We start from the raw sequence: 18,434 nt of genomic DNA, 5'->3' as shown, positions 1-18,434 counted from the left end.
TTATCAAGAGATGCTTTTTGATAATTTTCTGTTAAGCACAACCTCTGGCAGTGAAATAAGGCTGCGATGACTTGTGATGAACTGAGAGCACTCAAAAATGTGTTCTGTGTGAAGGAGTAACAGTATGTTGATCAGAACTAACAGCTGGAAAAAAATAAATCAAGAAGAGTTTAAACAGATATTGAACTTTTTCAAAGACTTCACGGTTCTGGTATCTTGCACAACACAGAAAAGCCAGCTGTGAAGTGCTTAGCAAATAGCTGCGTACTGTCTGTTATATAGATCATCATGGAATCATAGAATGTCCTGGGTTGAAAAGGACCACAATGATCATCTGGTTTCAATCCCCCTGCTATGTGCAGGGTCACCAACCACCAGACCAGGCTGCCCAGAGCCACATCCAGCCTGGCCTTGAATGCCTCTGGGGGTGGAGTATCCACAACCTCAATGGGCAACCTGTTCCAGTGCAAAATTAATGTTGCATCTAACAGTCTAGTTTCAAGCCTGGGGATAGAATGTTGCCCTAGGACATAAAATAGGCCTAAAAATTATTTCTTTGAGTGTCCTGGAAAGTGCAGGACTTAAAGTGACAGAGTGAGGGGCCTTTTTGGTCCAGCTGATGAGCAAGATGAGGGATCGTGGGAGGGTAAGCCAAGATTGCTGCTCCAATTTTGTTTCTGAGTTTTACAGAAATGAAGCAGCAGCCTATGCAGACTGTGCTCATGTTCTGAGAAATCCTAGCAAAGTGTTGTCACTGGGAGATGTGACCAACAGGTCTGTCCTACTTGAAAGTCAGAGCTCTCAGGTGGAGCTATCGTGGACGTTTTGGGAGTGGTGGCAATCTAGGCTAATGTTCCACGGTAGCTTTGGAAGGTGTATATCAGTAGTTTTGAAGGAACTGAAGGGCTCTCTGAGCCTGGCACTTATCAACTGATAGAGCTGCGTTCCAGAGTCTAAACTACAAGCTGAGGAGAAACATGCCAACATCCAGTCAGGCATATGAGATTCAAGTAGTCTTGGTAGGAAACTGTGTATGAGGAGCGTGGGATTTGGCTTAAATGGACTAATAAATCATACAAATCATTCAACTATTTAAATGGCTTTTTTTTCTCTTTTTTTTTTTTTTTTTTAAATCTTACTGTATATGGTCTGTAAATTTTCCTGTAAGAGTGTAAAAAGAAAGGGGAATGTGGATTTTTGGAAGGGATGCTTGGGGTAGCAAGTCATAACAAATGACGTGCGGCTGCGAGGAAACACGCTTCTTGTGAAATATTCTGCAGTGCATTAAATGGCTATTTAAAAATAATAATATAAAAAAGTTGCCCGTAGAAGGCAACAAAGCCGGCTCAGAAATAGCGTTCCTAAGCGGAGTTACGTCCCGCCCCGGGCTCAGGCAGCTCTCCCCTTCGCTCTGAAGGTGACGGCGGTTACGCGGCCCGCAGCCGCCGGTAGTGCTGACGTCACACCGCACCCCCAGGGGGAAGGAGAGGGGAAGGCTTACGGGAGAGGCCACGTGACCGGGACGGGCGGGGCGCGGCCCGGCCCAGAGCGAGGCGGCCGCGCCCTTTCCGGCGGGCGCTGCCGGGACCAGCGGGGCGGGGACAGCCGAGCGCGGGGAAGGCGGCTGCCCTCGCCTCTCGCTGCAGCTGCACGCCGTCAGTCCTCACCCTTCCATCCCCTCACCTCATGGCGGTGCAGAGCGTAGGGGCCGGCCCCTCCCACCGCCCGCTCCGGCCTCCCCCTCCTCCTCTTCCGCGCGCGGGAGCCGCGGGGCTCCTCCCGACGGGAGCGTGAGGGGCGGCGACCGCAGGTAACGGGGGAGAGATGAGGGCGGAGGAGGCCTACCGGCCCGCCACGGGAATGAGGGCGGCCTGGAGCTCGCGCTCCGAGGGGCGGGGCTTGTGGGCGCGAGGCGCCGCCCCGCCTCGGGGTCGAGCCGCGGGCCCCGGTGCCGGCGTGCTGGGAGCCGTGTGGGTGAGCAGCCGTGAGGCCCGGGTGGGCCGTGCCTGGCCGTGGTAACGTGTGCGTGCGTGCGTGAGACTGGCGGCAGGGTGTTCGCGTTGCCGCGTTCGTCCCGTGGAGATGAACGGGTTCGTCCGCTGGTCTGTGTGACGCAGAGTGCCCGGTGAGCACCGGCAGAGCTTCCCAACCCGAGCTCGGCTTCGGTGTGAGGTGTGAAGGGAGGTCTTGGGTTTGTTTCCGTTCTGTGAAGGTAAGGGTTGCGTCTGGCGTCTCAGTCCCGGAGCGTCTTTAGGTTGCTTGGAACGCGAGGCTGCCTGTCTCAAAAGCTCAAGGTGGAACTTGAGTGAACTTTGGTCGTGTGGCTGAGGATGAGGTAACGAAATAGTTGCAGCAGGGATGGAGGAGGTTGTGTCATTGACTGTTGGGGCCGTTTTGATAGACTTCTGGGAAATGCAGGCAGGAGGGCAGCAGCTACGAAACACGCTGTAGTTGCCTAGTTGATGAATAACGCTCTGTTTTAGTGAACGTCCTGCCATTGAAGATTGTTCTTTATATAAAAGAGGATAAGTGTAAGTAGCGCAGGAAGAATAGGATGTACAAAAAAGGTAAAGAATGGGTTCTTTTCTTTTTTTCTCCCCCAGTATCTTAAAATTGAATGCTCTTTGTTTTTTTCTTTATTAATGCCGTGTTGAAGGAGTACACTTCCTCACTGTTTAAAAAACCTTCTTAAATGGGCTTTTTGAAACTGGTGTGTCTTTTGCTTTGAGCACTTGTGCCTCTGATGTGCTATCTATATGCACATGTATGACATCCTTGTAAAAAAAAAAAACAATAATAATAACATGAAGATAAAGCATATTTCCTTGTTTACCTTGTCTGTGTAATACATAAAAATAAGGATAAGACTGCGCTCTCATGGACAAGGCTGGAAAACTTTATCTCTGCTTTAGGAGATAAGGGGAAAGTTTTTCACACAGAGGGTGGTGACGCACTGGAACAGGTTGGCCAAGGAGGCTGTGGATGCCCCATCCCTGGAGGCATTCAAGGCCAGGCTGGATGTGGCTCTGGGCAGCCTGGTCTGCTGGTTGCTGACCCTGCACATAGCAGGGGGTTGAAACCAGATGATCATTGTGGTCCTTTTCAACCCAGGCCATTCTGTGATTCTGTGATTCATTCTGTTGGAATTAGAGTTGTGCTACAAAATTGGAGGTGCTCTTTCCTACTTTCTGGACTCCTTGGGCTCTGGATGGCATGCATCTTGGCCTTTCAAAGGTGCACGTGACTGAGATTTGAACCAGCAGCTCTGAAGTCTGAATTGTGTGTTAGGTCTGTCCTTTATGTGTTCTCTGCCCCCGTGTCTCAGACAGATTTTCATGAGTGCACATAACTGGACTGAGGAGGAAGACTTGGGTTACAGAGTTACCTGTACATTGCAGATTTAAGGAATCTTACTGAGAATATCTGCGTTGTTACTTTTTTCCCCAACTTAAGAGTTCTGTATATTAATATCTTCTAAAAGCTCACTGTGCCAAAGCCAATGCTTGAAGCTTTAGTTTTTCTTACCATAAAAGTGCTCAGGACTTAAGTTACTGAACAAATATGAAGGGATGACAACAGTATTTCAGTTCAACTTTTAGCATGTTCCCTCCTAAGGAATGGCTTAGATTGCACGCTCATTTCTTCAATTAGTGAAGTGAAAAGCAAAGGGATGGGAGAACTGTAAGGTTCCACATGAGGCGATTGAAGGGAATGTTGAACTGGAAAATCTCTCTACTGTGTTACTCAGGCATTTTTAAAAGTGTGAGCTCCCTTTGTGAAGCATAGGTGAGACTGTGTACACTTCTGTGTGTCGTGCATGAAGGTGAGATTAGCATTAAGTTATGGACATTGGGGTTTTCTAGCTGAATTCTTAATGTACCAATCAATATTCTTATTAACTTATATTTTAGAAACCTAACACTGGAGATACTTAAGAAGCGAATGCCTCTGGATTTTGGAACAAATTGGTATGTATGTAACAAGCCTTGAAAGGGTACATTACTGAACACTTGTGCTGTTAGGGGGTGTTTCTGGTTCCTGTGGATTTATGCCTCTGGAAGGGAAGAAGAATAACAGTCACTGTACACTTGTTTAAGCTTTGGTTGCTTGAACCCACTCTTCTTCCACATAAGGCTTTGTGGATGAGAGGGCATTAAGCAGGTGCACTATTTGAAATTCAGAAACACAAAATTTCTTATGGAGCTCTTACAGGTGAGCAGAATTGAAAAGACAGCAGAAAAGTTAAAAAATAAAAATAAAAATAAAAAATGGTGAGCAGCTGTACCTGGGGTAACTCTTAGTAATGTCATATCAAAACAGGCCTGTTGTTTTCAGATCCTTCTGGTGAGTCATGTAGTGTTGGTGGTGTGGCCGAAACAAGAGTGGTAATTAATGGCAGTGAGCAGGGAAGGGTTGCCAGTGAGTAAATGCTGTTGAATATTTTCAGGAAACATTTCTGTAAAAGGAGATGTTTCTGTAGGAGGAAATGAAAGTTATTACGTCCAGCCAGGTGGAACTGGCTAAACAAATGCAGTTCATAAAACAGTAGTTCTGCAGAAAAGAGTTTGGAGGTGGTGTTTGTGTAGTTTCATTCATAAGAATCTTCCTTGGAGAAGAGTGTTTGAATTGCCTGTAGTGAGGAGCAGCATTAAGTGATGCTGTACTTGGGCAGATGGTTAAAGTAAATGGCTTGTTAAAGTCTGCCTTAGTTTATTGATATAATCTCATTCACAGTTAAAAAGATCAGGCTTTGGAGAGAAAATCCAGAATTCTAGCATTCAGAGATTTTAGTGTACATTTAGGCTATTTCTCAGAGAAAAGACAGTCTACTTAGCTCTTGAGGGCTGGTGGCCAAGTAGGCAAACTTAGAACAATCCACCATGTTAACTTTTACTGACTGTAATTATTGCTTTCATATAAAGTACAACAATTAGAGGTGATAATTAATTTTCTTTGGCTGATAACTCCCTCATACTTTCTTAAGCTTATCTACTTTCAAATGTAAAATATTATTTCATCTCACAAAATCACTTCTAATGTTTCTGAATATGTAGCTAATTTGTTACAATAAATATTTAACATCTTTTAAGCTCCGTACCTTGTGCTCCTGTGGAGAGAAAAGGACTTCTGAGCAAAGAGGAAAAAGAAATGTTTCCTTGTGTTAGGCTGGTGATGCACTGGAACAGGTTGCCCAAGGAGGCTGTGGATGCCCCATCCCTGGAGGCATTCAAGGCCAGGCTGGATGTGGCTCTGGGCAGCCTGGTCTGGTGGTTGCTGACCCTGCACATAGCAGGGGGTTGAAACCAGATGATCATTGCGGTCCTTTTCAACCCAGGCCATTCTGTGATTCCATGATTCACTCTAGCTTGTCAGCAGCTTTGCTTGTTATTTATGCTATTTCCCCGATATACTCAGTGTTAAAATCAGTTGTGAATTCAGTTAAAGAATCTTTGCAGAACAGTTACAAGTCCAACTAAGACCACCACCAACCTTCCTTCCCTCCTGGTGAGCCTCTTCAGTGAGGAGCTGGATTTGCCACAACCCTGCTGCAGAAATAGCCAGTGAAAGGAGACATCAGGGTGAACTATGCATGAAAGTACGGCACTCCAATCCAAGCCAGAATAGGACTGGCCACATCTGCGAGGGCAACTAAGCTTAGGAAAAAACAGCAATGTGAAAAATAATCAGATTCTTCCTCCAAAGAAAGGTGATTTTGTCAGTTTGAGCTCTGTTTTAATAAAAAACTACACCAATAAAATTATTCTCATTGGTAATATAACTGGAGTAGCTTCTGTTGGTCTTCTGAATTCATAGAATCACAAGGTTGGAGAGGACCCACAAGATCATTTAGTCCAACCGTCCTCCCATCCCCACTGCCACCACAAGCACTAAACCATATCTCACAGCTCCTCATCCAGATGCCTGTTGAACACTGCCAGGGACGGCGACTCCACCACCTCCCTGGGCAGCCATTCCAGTGCCTGACCGCCCTGAGAGAAAAAGTTCTTCCTTATGTCTAATCTAAACCTCCTCTGATACAACTTGCGGCCGTCTCCTCAGGCCCTGTTTATTGCCTGGGAGAAGAGGCAGTTCAAAGCCAGGAAGTGTTTGGAGCTGTTAGTGAGGTGATTTGTTGTGGTCTGGCTCTCTCACTCATGAGTTTTGTTTGGTAGGTGTCTTTGAGTCATGCATGAATCCACTTCAGGTTTTTTTGTTGTTTGTGTTGGTTTTTAAAGCAGATCTTTGCAGTTCTTTTATTTCACTTTTTCCTACAAAAGCAGATACTGAAACATCTGCAAGGATAATCAGAGGGGGCTGGAGCTTTTTGAACTGCCGATCTTGTAGCGTTTTGGATAGTGCTGTGTTGAGTGTTTGTGGAATAAGTTTGCTTTGCTTTGCTTTTTCACAGCCTAACAGGGTGCAAACAAGGGGAGCTGTGTTCACTTTTAATGTTAACCTACCCGTGTTCTCTGCTGGGTTTTCCTAGGAGAGTAGTGAATTAATGGAAGTTGGCAGCAAGAGCATAAAGGGAAAGGTAGTATTGGAAGAAAGCAATAAATTTAAAGAAACAAGAGCAGGAGTTGGAGCTGTGAGCTTGCCTGGCAGATTTGCAGTGTACTTTTATGAAGTCCAAAGCTTGCATTGGTACGCCCATCTCTGCCAGAGCCTGGGTGCTTGGTATTGCACTGCCTTGGTGCTGGCATTGTCTCTCAGTATTAGAATCTGAATTCCATGACTTTAATGAGCACCTGAATGGAAACATTTTTTTCCCTCCTGTTCTTTGCTCCCTTTCCCTTTAAAGTCAAAAGCTTGTTAATACAACGTGCAGCAGCACATGCAGTGCTTCTGATTATGTGGAAAATGATTGCTTGGGGAAATCAATGCAAATCTGTGATTGGTGTTTGCAGGAAATAAAACTACCTTTATCTATAGGTGTGTTCTCTTCCTTTCAGCCAGTTCTCTGAATGTTCGTAATAACCAGCAGCCTTAAAATAAAAGCCTAAATATAGTTTCCATTTCCCTTCATACTAGAGGAACGTTAATCTTCTTGAAAGGACTTTGGGTTGGGTTTTGTTTTGCGTTTGGTTTTTATTCATTTTAAAAGGATTTATACAGATATCTTAAATTTAAATCTTACGTATTAGATGAAATCCAGGAGATCTTCATTGCAGTAGATAACAGGAGAAAGGATGCACTGAAATGAATTTCCGTATTTGGCTAGAGGATGAGTATGTAAAACCTACATTTGTACTCCAGTCTAGTTAGTGCTTTTTGCTAAGCTGTCATTGAAGGTCTTACATAACTAAGGCTTAGGTTGGGTGGGTGCTTTTCAGCAGAGAGCACATAGTTGCTGTAGCTGAGCAGAAAAATGCTTCATGCAGGTGTGGGAAGTTCTTTGTACAGTGCATCAACAGAGGCATTTTCTTGTTCCTTGTTTATAGCTAGTACATGCACGTGCTTACATCCAGGCTCATTTGTGTCAGGCAAATTGCTGTAAATCTGACACTTGTTCTGCTCTTCTTTCACTTTCTCTAGTGAATTCATGTGGAAGAAATGCTGTGGCTGTTCTCAGGCTCTCTGACAAACTAATTTCAATGTAAGTAATTATTTGTTTGGTGTTGTCAGCTAAGTGGTGTGCAGCCCACAGGTCTGTGTACGTAAGGAAAAGGAAAATAAATCACATCACTTAGAAGTTTTCCTTTTCTTTCTTTTCTGGGAAGCTTTTATGTTTCAAGGTTTCTGTTTTTATATTCTGGGTCAGATAAAGATGTTAGTTGCTCATCCGTGAGTCAAGCTTACCCGTACTTCTTTCTTTCCATAGGCCATTCTCAGGAAGAACCAGCCACACGAACTGCTGAGGAATCCTCTGTGTGTTACACATTTCTACCATTTTAATCGTGTTTGTTCTGTGCAGGTTTCAGTATTGCATCACCTTGTGTTGAGTAACAGAAGCTCTACTGTTCATTGATCAATGTGACAGTCCCCAGAAGTTTACGAGATGAGCCAAGCCCGTGGGAGATATGACTTCTGCATTGGGCTGGTGTTGGCTATGAGCTCCAGCATCTTTATTGGAGGGAGTTTCATCCTGAAAAAGAAAGGCCTTCTCCGATTAGCAAGGAAGGGCTCCATGAGAGCAGGTAAATGCATGTTTAAGAAGCTTGACAACATTCTGGTTTTACTGCTTAATAGATTACTGAATTTATGATCTCCTTCTTACTTTTAGGTATATGGAACCTAAAATATTTATCCAGTGTGTTTTTGTTGTGTTTTTTTCCCTCTGGTGTCAAATACACCTAACTCAGCGTGTGACACATACTGCTAGATTTGCATACAGTGCCCTGTAGGGACACTTACTATAAAACTATTCCTTTCCATGTTAGGTAAGGCTTGAATTCATTTTGCAAATTGGTCTTGGAACCAGCACTCTTAACTGTATCTGTGCTCCTAGGAGGGTGGATTTAACTGCATTTGTCAGGAGATGGTGTAGAAAACTCAGAGTCACATGTAATGATACGCTGTAGTGTTGTCTGTTCTCTGGAGCTGCTGGAAGTGTTTGTCTCTCATTGTTGCCTTTTTAAAGCCAGGAACGTTCTAAGCAGTGCTCAGTTCTACTTATGGATTAATATATTAATTAATCACACAAAAAGCCATGTGAATGGACACTTGTATACATTTCCAGCTTTATTTTGTTGAACTGAATTAAACAATATTAAATCACTTTCAGTATAGCCGTTACCATTTTGGGAATCGATTTTTTTCACCAGTCTGTCAATGTATTGATTGGAACAATAAAATTCTGGCCAGCACTACCTAGATTCTTTCTTTTCCTTCTGCCTGTTCCTGGGTTTTCTAAATGAGGCTCATGTTTGCAGTGTTTAGTAGCAACCAAGTCTGAGTTCTGCCTGTAGCAGGGAGAGGTCCAACTTAAGGTCTTAAAGATTTTAAAAGCCACTTCCTCACACCTCAATGGCTGTAAAGGAAATGAGGGATTGTTACAGTGCATTGGAGCTGTAATAGAATATTGGTTTGAGAGCAGCATGCGATGAGCATGCAGATAGTTGCAGAATCCTTAGATCGTTCAGAAAGCTGAATCTGAATATTTGTAATTCAGTGGCAGTCCTGTCTGCTTTTGAAAGATGGTTGATTCTGTGTGAGATACACAATTCATTTTGCCTGGTTTGGAATGGGGAAGTGTGACTGCATTTCACACTGACGTATGTAGTTGATTGTCTAAGCCACACCTGATTTCCACAGTGTTTTTCTGAGATGTGTAACTTGGCTTTTTGTGTTGTTACAGTGAGTTGAAAGAACTGTTTTTCATTGTAAAGCCAGTAAGATCATCACTGCCACTTCTAACAAAAAGGAAATAAATAATCAGTTTTCAAAGCAGGCTGTAAGAAGCATCTGCACGTTAGTGCTTGACAATGATTTCAATTCCTCTAGCTCAAGAGACCATATAAAAGAGACAGTAAAGACTGCCTGTATTTTTAAGAGCAAACAAAAATGTTTTGGCAGTGTTATTAGTGGCAGAGCCAGCTGTTTGTTGATCTGTATTTTTAATGGAGTAACAAACACTCTTTCAGGTCAAGGTGGTCATGCATACCTTAAGGAGTGGCTGTGGTGGGCTGGACTTCTTTCAAGTAAGTAACTGTGACTTAATGTATGCTGTAGCCTGTGTTTTGCCCTGTAGCCTGGCACTGCAGATTCTTCCATGCGAAAGTTCATGATTCCAGTTAGCAGGCTGGGGAGATACAACATGGACACCAAAGTAAAGCACCTCTTCTAATTTGGCAGAATTAATTTTAGGGCCTGTTGTAGTCCCCCAGCCTGTTTGGTGTTGAAAATAGCAGTGGACGCTTTGTGTTCTACAAGTACTGTTAGCCCAACACCACCATTAGATTTTTCCCTTGTTCCCTTACTGCATGTTCATGTGTGCAAGAAGATTTGCATGGATTCACGCGTTTGTTGCATAAGACACCCTAACTTCTTTTTTGTTATCATTACTACTCTGCAGTGGGAGCGGGAGAAGTAGCTAACTTTGCTGCCTATGCTTTTGCACCAGCTACATTAGTGACTCCTCTAGGAGCTCTCAGTGTTCTTGTAAGGTAAGAAATACTAACAGAAAGCAGTGTGATTGCAGAGAGTGAAGCTAAATATTTGTAAGTGCCTGAGATATGCTGTAGTAAATGTGGTTTGTTCTTAACTGTAAATGAAGAGCAGTTATAAACGTCAGAAGTAACTTGAAGTTTCTCCAAATTCCAAGTGACTGCTTTAAAATGGCTCCGGCAGTTTGCACCTCAGTATGTGAAAAACTGTTGCCTTCTCCATTTTAAAAACACATTGTATACAACACAGGAGTATTTTCAAGATTTTTGTCTTTTTAAAATTGATTTTTACAAGTGCCTCAACGCAGAGTTCAGGGGAGGCAGCATAAAAAGGTGCTGCAAAATCCTACAAGTTAGTTCTGCCTGCAGCAAGTATCCTGATAGTGACATAGTTGATTTTCTGTTTTGAATAAAAGCTTAACCAGTGGAATTGCTGTAAGTGATTTATGGCTATTAAGGGTGTTCCTGCTCACCAAAAAGTGCACATCCAGTATGTAACTGGCATGTATGGTCAAATCAAGCTGTAAGTCGGTGAGCAAATAAATATTACTGATTGCATGTTTTGTTCATTTTTTCTTCTTCCTAGTGCCATTTTGTCATCCTTCTTTTTAAATGAAAAACTTAATCTACATGGAAAAATAGGGTGTTTGCTAAGTATACTTGGATCAACCGTGATGGTAATTCATGCTCCACAAGAGGAAGAAGTAGAAACTTTAGATGAAATGTCCAACAAACTACGTGATCCAGGTAAGAAAAATGCTGGCTTGATTTCTAAGTAGTTAATACAGAAAGATGTGTACTTATTCCCCTCTAAGCAGAGAGTTTTATTACCAACCTCAGATACCACAAAGATGTCCTGTGTCTGCTTCATGTTGTCACAGCGGAGTAGAGATTTAGGTTCTGCAGTGTGATTCCATAGAGAGTCTTCAGGCTGACAGAGTGGTAAATATAATGTGCCCAAGTTTCATTATTTTAGCAAGGTCACACTAAAATCATTTTAACTTCAGTGTTGGTGGAGTAACGAGAAACTTGCTATCTTTTCTATTCAAGCTGAGTCAGTCGCCTTATTAGTGTGCTTTTTCTTGTTACCCTTAAGGTGTTTGATAGAGTACATAAATAACAAGATGCCTTTTCTCCCCAAATGCAGGTTTTGTGGTCTTCGCAACAGTTGTTGTCATTGTGTCTTTAATTCTAATAGTCGTGGTGGGGCCTCGCCATGGACAGACCAACATCCTTGTGTACATCACAATTTGCTCTGTCATCGGAGCATTATCAGTCTCCTGTGTGAAAGGCCTGGGCATTGCTGTCAAGGAACTTTTTGCAGGAAAGCCAGTGCTGAAACGTCCCTTGTCTTGGATTCTGCTGCTAAGCCTTACCGTCTGTGTGAGCACGCAGATCAACTACTTGAACAGGGCTCTGGATATATTCAACACTTCAATAGTGACTCCAATCTACTACGTAATCTTTACGACGTCCGTTTTAACTTGCTCTGCTATCCTGTTCAAGGAATGGCAGCACATGGCGGCTGATGATATTACTGGCACCTTCAGTGGCTTCCTTACTATCATCGTGGGGATCTTTTTATTGCATGCCTTCAAAGATGTTAACTTCACCCTAGCAAATTTGCCCGTTTCCTTGCGGAAAGATGACAGAGCAGCAAATGGGTCTTTGCTGAGCACGTATGACTGCTTTAATCACGATGAAGAAAGTTCTACCTGCCTCAGTGAAATACAATCCACAGAGAGTCTCTCAGCCAGGAGAAATGGAAGTCTGTCAGCCTTCTGAAAACACCTACTTGTTAAATAAGAGAAGAACAATTCTGTAACTCTGGATTTATTTTTTTTTTCCTGCTGTGAAATGTCTGAGCTTGTCTGGAACCTCATGTACTTCTTAACAGTGTGGGTAGACAATCTTTAAGTTCGGTTAGTTTGGATCACAAACACTGAAGGGGGTTTTAATTTGCCTTATTTTTACTTTACGAAAATAACTAAAATGACCTCAGACCACAGCTGGTGTTGTTGCTTACGTTATGTAAATACTTTCATTTCCCTCTTCCGTTTCAAGATGTATTGCACTAATGACAATTTTATCCAAAATAAATGGCTTTATTTCTGCATTGGTGGTAAACGGATTGCAGTGGGCCTGAATCCTTTGTACTTATTGTGCCCCAAATGACTGCTGAATGGCTGTAACATCTTATCACAGTGGGAGCTGTCCCAGCCTTTGGCAGAAGAAAGCTATAACCGAGCAGCAGTAATCCTTTGAAAGTCCTACTTACCTAAAGCTTTGTTAGACCTGGAGGATTTACATCAACAAACCAACCCTAATCACAGAACAGTAGTTCTGCTTGCAGTAATGCAGTTGCTGCCTCTGTCAGTACTTCAGAAAGTGGATAAAAAAAAAAAACAAATCCAAAACATCACTGCTTAAACAGTGTTCTGGTGGTAATTTTTTTAAGCAAGTTCACAAAGGCAGAAAATAAGTATTAGTGATGTAGTTTTATAACAACGTTCCTCCTATAGATGGGGAAGGCTAGAAGCCAACTGTTTACTGCTCTCATTTTGTCAGTTTCAGTGCTTAATGTTGAAGAGTACAGTTTATTACCAGGACAGAAATCAAGCACCTCCCAGCTGTGAAACTGACTCTGCTGCCTTCCTTTTCATATGTGGAAGAGACACCAAGATGTCAAACAAGAAAAAAGGTCCTTGAAATTCTGGGTGAAGAACAGGATTTGAATTTCTGTCTGGTTTTAAGGAGCATCACATCTCTACTGTTCAGGTACAGAGCACAGCTCCCTCCAAAGACCCTAAAAACTGCAGGTTGTGCAGCAGTAGCACCAGGCTGCTGCCTGCCACTTCCAGTACCAAAACACCAGCCTGACTCAGGCTAAAATTTCATGTAACATTTTACTTTATACTGTAATAGATGCTTTGGATTCCAGATCCCTTGTGTTAGATAATTTAAAACAAGACAGTTATGCCTTTTGTGTGCTTTCTTTTTCCCCTTTAAGGTGAGCAATTCTACTAAGTGAAGAAGGTGGTGGATTTTTTTTTAAAACACTTAAATCTGGTGGATGAAATAATAAGCCACCTTTGAAAATATGAAACTAACAAAGAAGTAATGTCTGAAAACATATTCATCAAAGGGAAAATGTCATCCTAAATCCACACTAATGCTACTATTTCTAACATGTTAGAGATCAGTCCACCTGATGCTGCTAGTTAACCAGTGAGAATTATAATTTACTTTAATTACACCATAATTAATTATTTTTACGGAGTTCTTAAGCCAAAAACCAAGCTCTATTACTTAACTGCTTATGTAGCACAGGGCCAAGATGAAGCCTTGGGTATGTGAGACTTGGCTCTAAACCACTAATGATCTCAGGAAATTAAGCATTTCTTCAATTCCTTAATTGAAGCCTGAAGCAGAGGGGAATGTGTGACTGACTAGAAGGCTTCCTGGCACTCCACTGTGAGGAAATAACAGTTTTCTTGAAGAAACATTTCTTTATCTAGTAGAAGAAAAGCTTGAATCAAGGACAAGCATCTCCCACGCACCATGGCAGCCATGTGTGCCTGCTTGCCAGAACAGTGGCTCCTAAGCACTGACAGTCTGGGAAAACCTGCATCAAAGTAAATTTACTTGCAGCCTGCCTGGCAAATCTCTATCTTCTGTTTTGTGAGGAATTTTAGCTCATTTTTTTCTCCTTCCTCAAGGAGAAACAAGAACTCCTTATCACTTGTAAACATGTTTGTATCTCCAACCAAAATACAAGCTGGGGAAGAAGCGCTTACGAGGAAAAAACAGAGATTCCATTCTAATCAGTTAAAGTTCTGCCACTTAGAAATACCAGAAGTACTATCAGTCACCTCCATCTTAAGTAACTGTAGAGCAGTCCCCCTGAGCCAGCCTTCATTTCCACAATTAATGATCACAGAATACTTTTGTGTAGAGAAAGAACAATCGACTGAAAAAATCAGTTATTCACAAAGCAGCTGCAGAATTCATTGTTGTTTTTTTTTTTTAATAAAGGCTAATTAAGCAATTAATGCTCTAATACAATTAGGCATTGGTTTCTAAATCTTTCTACAGAGCCCAGTTTCTTAAGCCTCCTTAGCCTCCGCAGCTGTTATTTTGATAGCTTGGGGGAATGTTTATTCTGATCCGGTCTGAGATGGCCACCTCAGAAAAGGAATGCAAAGAGGCTGCAAGAACAAACCCTCTACAGCTGCAGGCTTTTAATCAAAGTATATAAAATTTTAGTCTAGAAAAATAAGTATGGATTGTATACAGTTACTGTGCTTGGAGAGTGAAGAGGACAGTGCATCACTCAGATGGCACAGGTGGACTGAAAAGGGCAGATAAAAGGATTTCTTCAACCTGCTGGCATTTTGTTTTTCTCCTTTCTCATACTTTTAGCCTAACCAGGTGCAAAAAGTATCATTAGGGAGGAAATCTAGTTGCTGGCAAGGGACTGGTGAATGGGCGGCTGGAAGCAGCGCACGTGTTCCACGGGTGTGCTCTCTCCATCTCCAGACTTCAGATACTTGTCCAAAATAGCAATTATTTCATCATTCAAAATCTGGAACTTGCGAATTCTTTCAACCATTTTCTTCAAAGGCTGCAAAATGTAAAAAAAACCAACAATTAGCTCTGGAGATGAAAAGCACCAAATGCTGTGACGTCACTTCGTTACAAACGTTTCCCCATTACTGGTAATGCAATCAAGAAATCCAAGGTGCATTCTGGTTTCTGACACTGCAGCTTTTTGTACAAAAAGGGCAATTTACAACTGCCTTCATGTGATCATGATCCAAGTGCAAGTGTAGGAGATGAGCAGCGTTCAGAAAATCCTTACAGCCAAGTAATTACAGCCTTCAGGCTCCAGTATTAGCATCTAATCCTTTGTACTCTCATTTTCAACATTTCATTCCAAAAAGCGATCAGTACATCTGCAAAGCACCTGAATACAAACAGCTCTGATTTTTTTGTTCATTCTGGAAAGAACAAATATTTTCAACATACCACATTCTTTATAACCTCATCTTTGCCATCATGCTTTTGGACTTTCAGCAGGTGGTAGCAGAAATCCAACACGTCAAAGCGACGCTGCTGTCCCAAGAGCACAATGATCATGCAGCCAGCCCAGTGCAGGCCATCTCCAAAGCACTGCCTGAAATAGAAACCAGAACAAAAAGAGCCTTCAAACACAGCTACAGGAAACGTTTAGGAATCAGCCATTATAATAAAACACATATTAAATAACTCCAGAATATGACAAACATGAATCTAAAAAATACTGTGAAGTCTAGTAGATCAATTTTGCTTTCCAGGTTCCACAAGTGATGCAAATGAATGCTTAACACATACACACACAAAAAGGAAGCCTCCACCTTCTGCTTTCCTACAACTTACAGTTAGTTACTTCAAGGACATTTACCCCCTCCCCCACTTTGGCTCTAGCAGCATACATTTCATTTTCAAAGAAAACAAAGGGGGAATTCTGCACTGTCACTCTGCTTTGGGCTGCAGACAGGAAAGGAAGCAAAGGTCATTTCCCCCATAGCTGGTCAGTGAGAAGCACTCGACAGCAGCAGTTTTTCAAAATCTGGATATGCACAGATTACCAAACCCAAGAACCGTATGAACGTGTTAACTTTCAAATGCTCATCCTTGCAGAGAGGAGTCAGATGAGAAAGTACTGGCTAGGGACGCTTGCACACGTCCAGCTATTTTATTTGCATTCGGCTTCTGTAATGGTAAGGCTACCATTGAACAACGTGTGCTAGGGCCTGCTTGTCATGGGATCATTCATTCTACTCTGCCAGCACTTAAAATACAGGGTCATTTTCTTTAAAGATACAATCATCTCTGTGTTCACGCGTTACGAGCCCCTGCCTGCGATCGCATCGCTTCCCTTGGCTTTGCAGTAAGCAGACACACAAACAAACCCCTCTATTTGGTGCAGAAGGAACAAAGGAAGGGCTGTTGGCACAGGTGCGCCGCCGGCAGCTGCCCATACGTACTCCACAGTGAACTCGTGCGTTCCCACGGGGATGCAGTAGACGAACTGCATCGCGCTCCAGAGGCGGTGGAATTCTACACACTCGTCCACGTGCATCACACCATTGCTGGGTAGGGGCCCACGCCAGATGGGATCGTCCAGGAAGGATCGGATCCTCGTCAAGATGACCTCAAACATGGACAGGCCGCAGCAGAGGCGTTCCTTGGTCAGCAAGTCGCCTTCCCTTGCGATTGCTATTTGCTGAGAATGGAAAGTGCAAAATCCCAGTCACACAAAGCACTCAGTTTACAGGCCTTCTTCCACACTGACTTACTGCACACTGAATTACTGAAGGAACTGGGGCAGTTTAGTTTGAGGAAGAGGAGGCTGAGGGGAGACCTTATTGCTCTCTCCCAGTATCTGAAAGGTGCTTACAGTGAGAGTGGGGTTGGTCTCTTCTCACTGGTGACAGGTTACAGGACAAGAGGAAATGGCCTCAAGTTGCACCAGGGTAAGGTTAGGTTGGATATGGGGAAACACTTCTGTACAGAAAGGGTTGTGAAGCACTGGAATAGGCTCCCCAGGGAGGTGGGTGAGTCACCATCCCTGGATGTGTTTAAAATCCGTTTGGATGTGGTGCTCAGGGACGTGATTTAGTGGAGGGTTGTTGGAGTCAGGGTAGTATGGTGAGGTTGTGGTTGGACTCGATGATCTTTGAGGTCTTTTCCAACCTGAGCAATCCTATAACTTCTAGAAAAGTACCATCCTGAGCTAATAGCACAGCACTGTTCACATAACTGCTCCAGTTCCCACACTGCGCTCTCCTTTGGAGCATGTTGATTGGAAAACATGTAATAGGAGCTTTAAAAAAATATAACAACCATAATTCAGTTTCACTTGGTTTATTCTAGAAGTTCCTCTTGTCCTTGAAGTGAAGTCAGAGTTCAGTTCAGTGAAAAAGCACTCAGAGAAATCTAAGGGCCTTTCCTGTCCTAAGTAAGTTTTAAGGGGTTTTGCTTGCACGGACAGATGCAGAAAACCAGAAGAGTGCTCAGTGGCCTGCTGCTAGTATGGGCTGTAGCAGCTGCAGCTGCTAGATGAGAAAGCTCCAAAGACAGTAGAAATGGACTCAGACAGAACCAAAAAATGGCAATACCAAGTCAGTGCTTGTCCCACTTACACCATCACACTGCTCTCTTCTGCAGCACAGCAGCACCCACCACCGTGCATTACAATAGAACAGACTGAAGGCTTTGTTTTAGAGCACTCTGCTCTACACAGTTCACATCTCAATGGCTTGTAACCACTACAGTTCACAGAGTATTACTGCGCCCCCACAGTGACAGAAAAACAGTGCTGAAGCTACAAAGGCAGTGGAAAAAGAATGTCCCCCTTGGTCATCAGTTTGCCTGGAGAACTCAAGCGACCACTCATTTCTAGTGGTTTTCTAATTTACTGGCTGAAAGAGGAAGAAACTGTTTTAAGAAAATTACATACATTAAAATGGATCACAGTGAGTGGAATTTGCATTAGCAGCTCACAGCCTGGCCTGTACGCTGAGCATGTATTACGTAGCAATGTACATGAATAATACAATGTTCCTCCAAACCTGTCACCCCCACCCATCTCAAATATTTTAAACTTCTGGGCTACAGAGCTTTACCAAATCCACGGATCTAATACAATTCCTGTCATGTGAGCAAGCTGGGTGTGCGGGTTGAATTCCTGACACAGCTATCTGTGCTGTGTCAAAGAACAGGCTTCTGAGTGCCCAAAAATGTCCTGAATTGCCTCAGACAGAAATGAGAGCAAGATTACCTGTGGTGTTCCCAGTCTTTCAATGAGAGGGACCAAGTGTAATGGAGCATATTTTGATTCAAGTCTCTTCATTTTAGCATCAAGCCTTTCACCCTCTGAAAGAAAAATAAAAGGAGCATTGATTCATCTGGTTCATTTGATTGATATCTGGCAATTTATTCAGTGCAACAGAAAGCTGAATATGTTTTTATTTTTATAGGCCATTTCAATTCTAAACAGTTGGTTAATCATCAGTGTGGTTTTAGAAAAAAATACGTATTTAAATCGTACATTGGTACATCCAAACAAAAAAACGCCAAGTATTTATAGTGGAATACATTTAATGCATTACTAGATTCAAGACAGAAAGTAAGGCTCTGTTATGCTACTGCTGCTGACATATTTGACTCCCACTTGTACTAACCAACTAAATTGCCTGACTGTAGAAGGTGGGTTATAGTGAGGGTGGAATTCTGTGTATAGTAAGGCTTAAAAAAAGCACTTGGCAGCCCCTTGTCACTGGC

The 18,434-nt window shown here is 42.9% G+C and overlaps 2 protein-coding genes across 8 annotated transcripts in view; one reads left to right on the top strand and one right to left on the bottom strand.

The window, feature by feature from the left end:
• Window positions 1-1,606: 1,606 nt before the first annotated feature.
• Window positions 1,607-12,233, top strand: NIPA2 (NIPA magnesium transporter 2). 6 transcript variants are annotated; one of them, XM_042810404.1, is made up of 8 exons: window positions 1,607-1,810; window positions 3,912-3,968; window positions 7,537-7,597; window positions 7,916-8,138; window positions 9,585-9,641; window positions 10,016-10,106; window positions 10,693-10,853; window positions 11,254-12,233. In XM_042810404.1, exons 4-8 carry the CDS (start codon window positions 8,000-8,002, stop codon window positions 11,889-11,891), a joined length of 1,086 nt encoding a protein of 361 aa, XP_042666338.1. In that variant the 5' UTR covers window positions 1,607-1,810; window positions 3,912-3,968; window positions 7,537-7,597; window positions 7,916-7,999; the 3' UTR covers window positions 11,892-12,233. The 6 variants fall into 6 exon arrangements, with proteins under 6 accessions (XP_042666338.1, XP_042666341.1, XP_042666339.1 ...); XM_042810407.1 differs by lacking the exon at window positions 1,607-1,810 and adding an exon at window positions 1,935-1,974; XM_042810405.1 differs by lacking the exon at window positions 1,607-1,810 and adding an exon at window positions 2,029-2,172.
• A 1,872-nt stretch (window positions 12,234-14,105) lies between these two features.
• CYFIP1 (cytoplasmic FMR1 interacting protein 1) overlaps window positions 14,106-18,434 on the bottom strand; it is a 64,813-nt gene continuing 60,484 nt past the window's right edge. For both annotated transcript variants that reach the window (XM_042810400.1, XM_042810399.1), the window contains exons 28-31: window positions 17,932-18,026; window positions 16,136-16,374; window positions 15,135-15,282; window positions 14,106-14,730 (exon numbers count right to left, since the gene is read on the bottom strand). In XM_042810400.1, coding sequence (XP_042666334.1) covers window positions 14,566-14,730; window positions 15,135-15,282; window positions 16,136-16,374; window positions 17,932-18,026 — 647 coding nt within the window. In that variant the 3' untranslated portion in view covers window positions 14,106-14,565. The remainder of the gene's footprint in view (window positions 14,731-15,134; window positions 15,283-16,135; window positions 16,375-17,931; window positions 18,027-18,434) is intronic.

The sequence above is a fragment of the Centrocercus urophasianus genome, unplaced genomic scaffold (assembly GCF_019232065.1).
Source record: "Centrocercus urophasianus isolate 14NV4802_14NV808 unplaced genomic scaffold, USGS_Curo_1.0 seq_12, whole genome shotgun sequence".
In the NCBI taxonomy this organism is placed as follows: domain Eukaryota; kingdom Metazoa; phylum Chordata; class Aves; order Galliformes; family Phasianidae; genus Centrocercus; species Centrocercus urophasianus.
This window is presented reverse-complemented; position numbering and strand designations above follow the sequence as displayed.